The sequence below is a fragment of the Astatotilapia calliptera genome, chromosome 22 (genome assembly GCF_900246225.1).
Source record: "Astatotilapia calliptera chromosome 22, fAstCal1.2, whole genome shotgun sequence".
NCBI classification, from domain to species: Eukaryota; Metazoa; Chordata; class Actinopteri; order Cichliformes; family Cichlidae; genus Astatotilapia; species Astatotilapia calliptera.
This window is the reverse complement of record NC_039322.1, coordinates 13,256,205-13,268,040: the sequence shown is the minus strand read 5'-3', so window position 1 is coordinate 13,268,040 and position 11,836 is coordinate 13,256,205. Positions and strand designations below refer to the sequence as shown.

The following is an 11,836-nucleotide window of genomic DNA, read 5'->3' as shown; positions in this document are numbered from 1 at the left end:
TTCGGCGATGCACTCTGGTGCTGAAATATTGACCAAATGTCTCCTCTTCGTTCTCAACAAAAGTCTGAATCACATCGAGAACTGCCACATTAAATTCACAACAGCCAGAGATGATGAAAAGAAAAACAACCTGAAATCAGGAAGAGCCTTTGAGTCTTCAAATGGAGTTTGGTGTTTTCATGTAAAGCCCTCGAGCAAAACTGATCTTCTGATTGGATTTTAAAAAAAATACTGAGAAGAGAGCACAATAATTGTGACCAACTTATAGGAAGAAACTCTGGCTGTGTTCAAGGACTAGTGAGGATCAAAGAGAAGCCGGTTCAGCAGCACAGCTGTTGTTTCACATCTTAAACAATTCCAATATGCTACCAAGGCAGAAGAGTGGCCACAGTTTTAACTGTTCAGGGTTTGCGTTTCGTCCATGTTTCAGCACCAGAGGTCTACAGCAGTACCTTCTACTCTCTACGATATTTTAGAATAATAATACGAGGCAGGCAGTGCATAAACCATGTACAAAAAGACCCATCCCGACCCAACCCAGAGCCCTCTGTCTAAAGGAGTAGAACCACCTGTGTGAACCCCTGGAAGCCCCAGCAGCTGCTAATACTCATACAGACACAACTGTCTATAAGATTATAATGATACCAATATAAAATTGTAACTAGGAGGCAACGTTTTCCACACTGTGTACCAAAGCAGCTGAGTTTGAAAAACAGACTCCCTGCTCACTCCAATTTGGTCTTTCTGACCGGCTGTCACAGCGGCGTCACAGTCCCTGTAAATTTAGAGCTCCAAACCCAACCCGCCATTATTTAACACTAACTTGGTTCGCTAACTCCCTGAAATGTCATTTCTCGTAACTACATAGAATAGTGGCATTTGAAGAAAAAAAAAAATCAAGATGTTACAAGCAGTTATGACTCACGTGTCTTCAAAAATATCATGCATTATTGCTCTATCGGATATCAACGAAATATTGTCCAAGACAGAAATTTGTTCGGTTTTGCCTGTTATCTAAGAGGTTTGGAAAAATATCCAAAAAAGATTCATAAAATTGGCATAGATTCCATTATTAGGCTATTATTTTTTTCCTCTCTTTTTTTTTTTTGCATGCATTAGTTTAAATAATTAAAGTGGCTGACAAAAGTAAAAAGATATTCATTAATTAGAAAGTGTCAAATGCTTTGGCATATTTGTAACAAAAAAAAAACAAAGTAAAGTGCAAATCCATACAAATGTAAATGCATATGTAAATAAATGCATAAATACATAAATCATAAATAGACACATCTTTTTAAAAAAAAGATAAAAACCTCAAAGATGAATGCTGTGCTTCTTGATGCAACTAAACTATTATACAACACTGGAAAAAGGTTTGACCTTTTTGAGGAAATCCAGGACATTTTTAATGTCTCCATCCCCATCCAACACTGACAAATTTAAAAAAAAAAAAAATAATAATAATAACATCAGATTTAGGTTATAGCAAAACTGTTAAGGAATACCCTGGTGGCTCAGTGGGAGTTTTTAGCCATCTGATCCTGAACTGGAACTCATAACGGTCCACTGTTTGCGGTTAAGTAAGCGCATATCCCAACATTACTTAGAAGTAAAGAAAAGAGCTCTTTTGTCCACGGTTTTAAAAATACGTCATTTCTCACCACACAGGTGTACTGCCTGTACTACCACATTGTGACAGGTGTGTCTTTTCTTCACAGTTCATTGTGGTAATGTCAGAAGCCACGTATACAGACACTGTATACTGCGGGTGTCCGGTTGTATAAATAAATATCATTACAAGTATCTTGTTTACTTGCACAGGAGAAACGCTGTGTGCTTTCCTTGTTTTGATGCTTTATCTTTGTAAGCTCAGTCCAAGGTCGGTCTCAGTAAAAGCAGGACACCACATGTATCCTTAGATTATGAAGGTCTGTTTTTAGAAACGCATAAAACTTGAAAGCTCATTGAATCTCACTGGAAGAAAACCGATGATGTGATTCATGCTTGGAGATTGGAGATGAGTTGTGCTTTAGTGTCATTTCCTGGTGGATTGGGAAAACAAAAAAAATAACACAATGCTGAGGGTAGATATGGACATAAATAGATCTAGGTATCTTCAAAAATGATGAGCTAGATGTGCTGTGCTTTATTTATCTTCACAGATATTTCAAAAAGCCTCAACGGGAAGTAACTTATCGACGCAGGTGACAGTCTAAATTAGGCATTGAAAACTTTTCACTCCACTCTCAGATGAGGGAAGATAAAACAAAGGAGAGATTGGAGGGTTCTTGATAGGAACGGATGCCTTCAATCTATTTTTGTCATATACCTCGTGATTCTTGCAGAGAAAACACTCCTACCTTGTTACACTCAGATTCTGCTTTTTGGGGGAAAGAAATAAAAGTAGGGAATGAGGCCAGGAAAATTGCATGTAAACAAATTAAAACCACCCCAGTCATTCTCCCAGGGAGCTCAGAGGGGAGAACGCCCCCTTGAAACACGCCGACTCATAGTGCTTGTTCAGGTAACTCTTGAGTGCAAACGTCTTGTTGCATCGTTTGCACTTATAGTGCTTGAAGGCTGAGTGTGTCTGCATGTGAGCACGCAGGTTAGACCGGTCAGCAAAGGCTTTGCCACAGTGGGCGCAGGCAAAGGGCTTCTCCCCCGTGTGTGAGCGCATGTGACCTTGAAGCAGCCACGGCCTGCTGAAGGCTTTGTTGCACACCTCGCACTTGTGCTTGAGGTCGTGGGTGAGGATGTGCATGGCCAGCGCTGGCATGGATACGTACACTTTCCCACATGTGGGGCACTTCTTAGCCATCTTGCTGTCTATGCTCCTGTGCGTCTGCTTGTGCCGGCTCAGGTTGGAGGATGTGGCGTAGGTTTTACCACACTCACTGCAGGTGTGCCTCTGGGCAGTTCCCCTCAGGGTTCCCGTGGTTTTCCTTCGTGATCGTCCGTCCATGATGAAAAACGCATCCACGCTGTATCCTTCACTCACAGCTGTGTCGCCGTTGATGTATCCCCCGGCTGATGACGAAACTTCGGACCGGGGACTGTCTGGCTGGTCCGAATCGCCATGGATATCACCATGGATATCACCATGGATGCCAGAATATGTGTTGTTGATGCGGCCATAGATGACCGATGAGTGGCTCGGGGAGGGTACTTTAGAGATGACTGATGAATCGCTTCCAACCACATCGTCGTAAGGATTAGGACTCAGATAATCACTGACGTAGCCTGAAGAGACAAAGAAAGAGGTAAGTCATTGTGGCAGGAGGATTGATTGGCTTGGAAATCTACACGAGTGACTGCTACAAAGCTTAAACAGAGTCAAAAGGGATATTTGAGTGCTGGCAAACCTGTCTCTAACAAAAACCTAAAGGGGCAGTTCACCACAAAATTTAAATTAAGCTTTTTCTACACTTTAGTGTTGCTTATCCACACAAATGGCTTGAGTGTGAGTTTTCCAGTTTGAGACACTGACTGTAAAACCGTCTGCTTCCTCTTGGACAACATCATACTGTTCTCGTTGTCTTGGAGCAACTTTGACCACATAATTTCCTTTGGGATTAATAAAGTATTCTGATTCTGATGATGATTAATGATTCTTTCCAGAACCTGACTCGTCAAAACACTAACAAACATTGCATTACATAGGAACTGTTTTTCTCCTTCTACTGTTTTAATCCATGAACCAAAAGAGGCAGCCAGCTAACATTTCTTCTTTTATTCTAGAATGACACATCTGAGATTGGTAAAAGGAAAATAGTTCTCTTTTTTGAGTTACTAGAAAATATTTTCTTATACAAAACTTTTTCCCAAATGTATGACTGCGTATTATGTTGCTTCAAATGTTAATCATTTTGCACTTTTTAGGTCAAAAGTGCAGAGCACAAAAATGGAAGAGATTAATATTAAGTGCCAAGTTCGTCCAACTATCCACCATGTTGTTGCAATTAGTTATAAAAAGAAAGCACCTGAGTGGTAGAAATACAAGATATGGTTCGAGTATCTATTATAGCACTCGTTACGATACTACTCAAGACCCTGAGGGCTCTGTAGAACCTATCACTACTAAGAAAATTGTTTGTTTTTTTAACTTGTATTGTATAACAGCAGGCCTCAATCACACTCGTTCATCAAAGTTCATTCATTATTAACATTTTGTCTCCAGACTACATTACATTACTGATCACACCCTGGCATCTCTAGTTTCTAAATATCAATCATACCACAATAAGGATCACATGAACCACATTCACCATGTGTTCTGCACTCCCATTATGCCCAGTATGCATAAAAGACCAAAAGGTTTCCGAGTCGATTCGAAAGAAATACCTTCACATCGGTTTTTGGAGGTGATGCAAAGCAAATGAAGGAAAAGAGAAGGAGACAGTTGTGGTATTCATAGTGGCAGTAAAATGCTTCTCAGTCCTTACAAGCAAGGAGGAGACACTTTCCCCTCAGTGGGAAATCTTTATTTTTCATTGGAGGGCTCAGTGAGCACACTTGCTCCTCATCAGCTGCACCTTTTCTGACAGGTCTGAAGCTGCACACAGTCACACCTCAGGGCTGTCAAAACCTCAACTGCTGTACAAAGAGCATCTCTATTACAGCAGCTGGGTGTGTGTGTGTGTGTGGGGGGGGGGGGGGGGGGGGGGGCGTCCAGTGCATTACTCAGTGGGCGCAGTGACACTGACAGTCTCCGTCTTGAGGGAAATCGGGAAGTACACTTCACCGAGACTCACAAATTCCAAAGCAACCTGCATATTTGTGCACAACCCCTGACAAATCTGGTGAATTATTTGATGCCGCGTTATGATGCCAGCTGCTTCATTATTTCTATTATTGGCACTCAACAGGCTAAACTGTAACAGACACAAGGAGAGACTGGTAGCTAATAACCCATGGCCGCAACTCCTGTGGATTTATGCCGATCAATAGCTCTCCATTTCAATTAGCACTCTGTGAGCATTAAGACACAGACAGCAGAGGAGATACTATTGCTGGTAATATAATTTCATGATGCAGTTCTGAGAAAGGCTCAGATGTTGGTCGATAATGTGATGAGAACAACAGACAGAGGGTAGAAGGGTAGAGAAAGGGGAGTCATATTAAGGTGAGGAAGAGAGGGAGGGAGGAAGAAAGAAAAACCTAGCGGGGAGAAAGTAATGCTACGTTAAATGTGGTGATGGTGGTTGGGTGGTTTGGCAGTCCTGTACACAGCGCTCATGCTAATTTAACATTTTCGAATTTAATTAAGACCAAGTAATAGAGAGAGAAAATAGAGGGAAAGCGAGAGGGGGGGAGAAGAGGTGTGGAGTGGAGAGAGAAAATCATGAATCATAAATATTCAATCATTGCACTCTGGAAGGAAGTACTGTGTTTGTGTGTGTGCCCGTGTGTGTGTGTGTGTGTGTGTGTGTGTGTGTGTGTGTGTCTTGTTTTATAGAGCATGAGTAAAGTTTTGAAACATGACCAAGTGCTCAGTTTGGACCCTTATAACCAGGTATGTTGACTAAGAGCAGCTGGAGTCTTGGAGATGTTGTAGAGAGTCGTAATCACTCAAACTGACAGTTTCCAGTCCTGCTACAGTCCTGGACCATAGTGGATACTCAGCAGCTGCACTGGAGGTGGTATAGCCTTGCAAGCTGCTGCAGATAAACCACCTACATCTGCTTCCCTCCCTTCTCTAACCTTGCCCTGACTCACCAGTGGCACATGCCACACCGGTGGGCATGGAGCCACTGCAGGTGGGGAAAAGTGCAATATGTGAAACTAAAGTAAATAAAGGTCCACTATAGTCAAAAGAAGATTGATTTCTCCATCTGTAGTAATTTATATTTGGCAGCACAGCTCTGTTCTGGGACCTCACCGCACTTCCATGTGCAAATATGGAAAGATGGAGGTGGGGAGAGCAGCAGCAAGACAGCAGCATAGAGAACAGAGCAAGTGTCAGTGACAACAGATGTGATAAGAATTAAATTAGACGGTGGGTTTCAAAGTGGCTTGCAGATGTGCCACAACTGAGGTCTAAAGTATCATCGGCAAAGGGCCTTGAAGAAGACGTTCTCCCAAGTGTTGGCAATCAGGGAACAAAGTAAATAATCTGATGCGCATCAGAAACACTTCAGATATTTTTCCAGAAGGTCAGTTTTGCCTTAGACCTCAGAGGGTTAAATAACAACCTATGTGGGATAACCAGCTGGATGTGTAGTAGAGCAGAGTTTCGTCATCAGTTAATGTGTGCTGGCACTGAGATCACCTGATCTGCCGGGACTGCCTGCTAAGTTTTGTTGATGCTATCCTGCTGACCTTTATTCCACTAAAATTTACACTTTCAGTGGTTAATGATTGCTTTGAGAACGGTTTGTGGGGTTTATACACAGACGTCTTCTTCTGATAGGGGCAGTGGCAGAAGAAGTTTGAGAACCGCTGCTCTGATCAACATTGCGTTAGCAAAGATGGCACCAAATTCCAAACTCTTACTGCACAAAATGCTGTCTAGGATTTAGCGAAAAATGATGATACCGTCAGATTTTCTGAAACAGCATACTAATCCATGGTCGTGACCTGCTGGATAAGCAAGACATGGAAAGCCAATTTAGAGTCTATGATGAAAAGGGTTCATCTTTCTGGGGACAAAAAGATGGTGTTCAGTGACTGTTATCTCAATGCATCGTATAACTAATTATTTCTTGGCCACCACAGAGGGTAAATTGTCCTGCTGGTGATGTAGGGAACTATATGATCTATGACTAATTAGCAGAAATCTTTGGTCCTGCGTCCAAGGAAAGAAAGTTTGGGAGGGAGACAGACTGAAAAAGAAGTCTTTTCAAGTGAGCAAAATAACCCTATCCATTATCTACATTATCTTTGACTATTCTGTGAGTACCATATCACCTCTCCTTCACCTGTACTAACAGCCAGACTGAGCCATGCATATGTGACTGACAGGCAGAAACAAAAACAAAGCTCGCTGTCTGGTTCTAGGATACTTTTTTCTCACACAGAACCTTTTTGCACGATCCCTGCCAATTAAACATGACCATTCCCTTTCATCCCTTTTCATTTAAAGCGCTCTGACTGTGACTGTTGCTGTTGCTGCGCATCTCGGCATCAGTGTACTGTCTCTATTTGTTTTTTTGTCTCTCTCTGTCTGAGTATCTGTCTCGCTGTGTCAACTCCGTATTCATTTCAAAGTACTTTAGCAGCATTAGAGCTGATAGCTGTTCTAAATGCTTATTAAAGATTAAATACTCTGCCAAACTAGAGCCATCCCACTTTCATGTGTCTTTGAAATACCGAGAATTAGGAATGGAAAGAAAAAGAAATGGAGAGGGAGAAAGGCTGCAAGCTACAATTTAATTTTTGATCCAAACCAGCAGTAACTGACGCACACTTGTGTGCTTTGGACACTTGTAGGTCACTGACTGCTTCCTGTCTGTGTGTGTGTGTGTATGTGTGTGGGTAATGCTGTGCACTCAGCTGTGCAAGCTGCCTGGGAAATGTGCCGAGTTGACAGAAACAGTAGAGTGCGTGTGTGTGTGTGTGTGTGTGTGTGTGTGTGTGTGTGTGTGTGTGTGTGTGTGTGTGTGTGTGCAACAAGCTGTATTTGCTTCAGTCAAACTGTTGTTATATTTATAACAAGGGATAGCTTCCCTAGTCTGTACATGCTTGCCACAATGCTACTGCTGCTGCCTCTGCTGCATGTTTCTGGTTTCAGATCATCAGAACGCTTGGGATCTCTTCATCTTACATTTGACCTTGGCACAATGCGAAAACCAGCAGGCTGCACTAACTCCATTACACGCTTGTCCCCGTGCAGTGACGGTGATTTATTTATTTTTTTAGCTCTTTAAAGCTGCAGTCATTCTTTTTTGGCCACTAGAGGGCAGAATAAAGCAGACACACAACCCAGGCAAATTATTGACCTATAAGGGTGTTATGTGTTTTTCTAGCAAAATCTGCCACTTTATTTGCTTTACATTACTGGATGCTGAACAATGACTCTCAAAACATAAATCAAAACAATAAGCTAAAGGGGGCCAAAGGGGGATAAATGAAGCAAAAAAACACATAGCAATTTTACTCTGGGGATTTGTGACCCATTTACATAGCATATAGTAATTTTATCCAGTATCGTATCTTTAATGTCAAGGGCATATTGACATAGATAAAAGCTCCCATCTCTGTTAAAGTGCATATGGCATGTTTTCTGTGGTTTTGCTTCCGAGATTATCAGACCAAAGCAAATGCATGACTTCTGAGTAGAAATGCTAGGTAAGTATTCCTTTTGTAAAAGATTTCCACACTTTTCCACTGAATATTTGACCCAAATACTGCCCTTTTCATTGACTTTGTATCGTATTTTCCCCGTGTACCCCAGATTATACAGTGCGTGGGAACCATTGGCAGCCAGTGTAGCTGGGCATGATTGCAGAAATCTTTGAAGGTGACTCACAGGTGCTGGAGAGAAGGCTGATTTGAATAATATAATTGGCAACAGAACAACGGTGTATCCCAATGTATGTGTGCTGCTGACATAATGCATTAACATAATCATTTAGCATGGTTTTCTGCAATGATCCTGCGCTCACTGGCTCCCTGTTGCTTCCGCCACAGTCTTTGTATGCTCCTTCGGGAAAAATGTATTTTTCTGCACTAACATGTTAATGTCAGCAACTGTTCAGAGCTGGATGTGTGTGTTTTAATGCTTTGTGTAAGAGTAAAGGCAGGGGGAGATGCGAAATCCTACAGGTACATTTAAAAACTATAACAGGTTGTAGAGGGAGTGCAAAGCAAACCTGAAATTCCATTAAGCATTCTCTCCTGTTTTCTTTAAATTATCTTTTATTCCAGATGTGACTTCCTTTCCTTGAGCATTAAAAACCATAAATAATACAGAGCAATTCAGCCTCATGAAGTGCCTATATAGAAAGCTCTTAACCTCCGACCTGACTGCAGTCAGATCCAATGTGCATCGCACATATATTACCTTATATGACCTATTTTGTATTATTATTAAACCGTCTCTTTTATTGCCCCAAGTCTCAAGAGGTTCTTATCAGACTGAGAGTGTAGGTTTCCTCTCATTTGTTTCTCTACATAAGACTATTTCATGGAACCAGAGCATTTCACCGAGTATAATTACAGTGTTGGAAATGGTATATTTTTGGGGGGGCTATGACCGAAGTTTGACCCTGTAATTCCCTTCTCCTCTTCCTTCTGAAACAGTCATGACTAATGCTTTAAATCTGAGGGTGAAAACATTCTCAGAGGGATGCATGGCAGGCTTTAAATGGGCGCCTGTCTCCGCGCGCGTGTGTGTGTGCTCGGGTGTGTTTGTGTGTGTAGGTGTGTGACTAACCTTTGTCATGATGATGGAATCGCAGACTGAGCTCTTCTCTTCGGCTGTGACCATACGAGCTCTCCAGATCGGCAGCCGAATAGTCGTCCAGCTTGACTTTCTTCACTAAGAAAGACCGAGGCATGATGGCTCCTACACTTGCACGACAAACACACGCTTTTCTATCCAACTTCAGTCTAAACTCACAACCTATCAGCTGATTTTTATTTTAACCGTGTAATTTTATTTATTTACTTTAATTCAGCCACTAAAGCTACGCTTGCTCCCTTCCGTCAAACACCTTGGAAAAGTGGAGACATGGCTTTTAAAGATCAAAGAAACCGAGCTCTCCTCGTGTGCTTCTGCATGTTTACCACACATAATATTAATATTTTTTTTATATATATTTTTTTTTTTGCGGTGGTTTGTCAAATATAGGCTATGTCTGCAAGTAATAGCCGGATCTCGTGGAGAAAGCGATCTGTTTTCATCCCATTAACTTGCCACTGGAAGACCTGTGGAGTCCTAAAGGCTGGAAAATAAAAGAATATAAGTCAGTTTCTGTATGGCTGCTCCGTTAAAAACGTCCCTCGTGCCGTGCTTAAATCCGTTGCTTCTAAAAGAAAGATTATGGTCTCGTTCTAACAAACCGCTGGTCTTCAGCACGCGGACAGCTCCCAACAAACACTTCCTAACGTCCAGGCTCGTGCTTTCAGCACCGGACAGCTCCTCCCGTCGCGAGACTCTTCCCCCCCTCTTTTTTTTGTTTTTTTTGTTTTACACCGCGTGCCACAGCCAAACCGCTGTTGCCCCTTCAGCTCCAGAGGGAAAGGAGAGGAACAGAAAGGCGAAACGAGCAGTTTTAAGGGGTCTTTCTGCTCAAAAGTAGCAATCCAAACACAGGTGAGTCAACGACTTGACGATTTTTGACCAAAAAACCACCCCAAACAAATAAACAAACATTTGGGTGCCGCTCAAAGAAGCGGGAAGGAGTATGGCAGCAGAGTTGCAGCGCTTGGTTAAAGGTCGGGACAGTTTAGTCCAAGAAACCTCTCGAGACCTTCGCAGGACTTCAAACCCCAGCTCGAATATCACAAACTCAGCGAAAACGTCATCACAGTTCATTTAAAATAAATAAAATATTGCTCAGATTTGTTTTTAAAAACTGCGGCTGGAAGACCAGAACAGCTCTTCTCCGGTCGCTAACTCTTCGTTTCACTCTCTCCCCTCTCTCTTTCCTCCTCTCTCTCTCTCTCTCTCTCTCTCTCTCTCTCTCTCTCTCTCTCTCTTCTCCCCACTCCTCGCGCGTGCGGAGCTGCGGCTCTCTGTAGTGCACGGGATCAGCTGTTGCGGCTTTATAGGGCGCGAGAAGGAGGGGCCAGGGGCGGTTGGGGGGGGGGGGGGGGGGGGGTTGGGGGGTGTGCTGGAGCTAAATTTTATTCATCAGGAGAAGAAAAAGAAAAAAGAAAAAAAAAGAGCATCTTGTCTTGTTGGACCAACAGCAGCGGTGCTCTGTGATAGCCGGGGAGGGTTTTATTTCGATAGTTTCTTGTGCTTGCCCGCTCTCACACTCTGATTATGACAGTGAAAGATGTTTGGATGGATGCAAGGATGGGTGGATTAGTCCATAAACTGGAAAGCAAAGATTGCGTCTATGTAGACAGGAAAGTTTTCTTTTTAATCTGTTACACTGTGTTGTTTCTATAGATAATCTTTTGCTTTTGCATGTTAAGCTCATGACGTATAAAAATGTTATGTTATAAAAAGTTCAGTAACTGTTGCTTTAAGGGGCAACGTTTGTGTGCCCGCCTGATTTGTAGTCCTTCCTAGGGACCGAAAACCATCAAACCAACCGCTCAACGCCAACTTCTAATGTAGCCCCGCACACAGGTCAACGCTTTTACGCTGCGATCAACCAATCAAGCTCCTCTTATGCAAATCAGCGCTTCTCTTGACCAATCAGATCCTAGGCGCATAAATCCATAGTCAGCATCAGCCAATGAGTTTGTTTAATGCAGCTGAGGTGAAGGTGTTTTTACTGAATGGTCTTTCAGAGAGACAGAGAAATAGACGGAGACCACCTTTTTTTTTAAATATCATGTAAACAGACTTTTCCCTCCAGCTACCAGGCAGCAACAGACTTGCATATATACACATTGTCATGCAAAGCCCTTCCCCATTCATACACACGCAGGCAGCCTGGCAGGAGAGATGATGGTGTATGATGTAATTCAGTGACGTGTGCATTTATGTAAGTTCTCTTTGGTGAGGTCCTTGGAGTTAACCTATTTTTAAAGTTCATTGATAAATGTTTAAAGGAGACAGAGAGGGCATGTCCTGTGGGTGTGAAAGAGCGTGTCTATTTTAAAACACAGTACAGTATGTGTAAATATGTGTGGATCAAAGTGCAGCAGCATATTCATCAGTGGCCTCAGGATCTATGCGTTGCATAAAAGAGGTTTCTTGTTCATATGTAAGCTT

At 42.4% G+C, this 11,836-nt stretch overlaps 1 protein-coding gene across 1 annotated transcript; it reads right to left on the bottom strand.

Annotated features, from left to right (window-relative positions):
• Nucleotides 1-1,304: 1,304 nt before the first annotated feature.
• LOC113015297 (transcriptional repressor scratch 1-like) lies at nt 1,305-10,668 on the bottom strand. The gene is made up of 2 exons (XM_026157254.1): nt 9,377-10,668; nt 1,305-3,243 (listed from the first exon to the last, which is right to left on the bottom strand). The coding sequence occupies exons 1-2, from the start codon at nt 9,498-9,500 to the stop codon at nt 2,456-2,458; spliced, it is 912 nt and encodes a 303-aa protein (XP_026013039.1). The 5' UTR covers nt 9,501-10,668; the 3' UTR covers nt 1,305-2,455.
• Between the last annotated feature and the right edge of the window lie 1,168 nt (nt 10,669-11,836).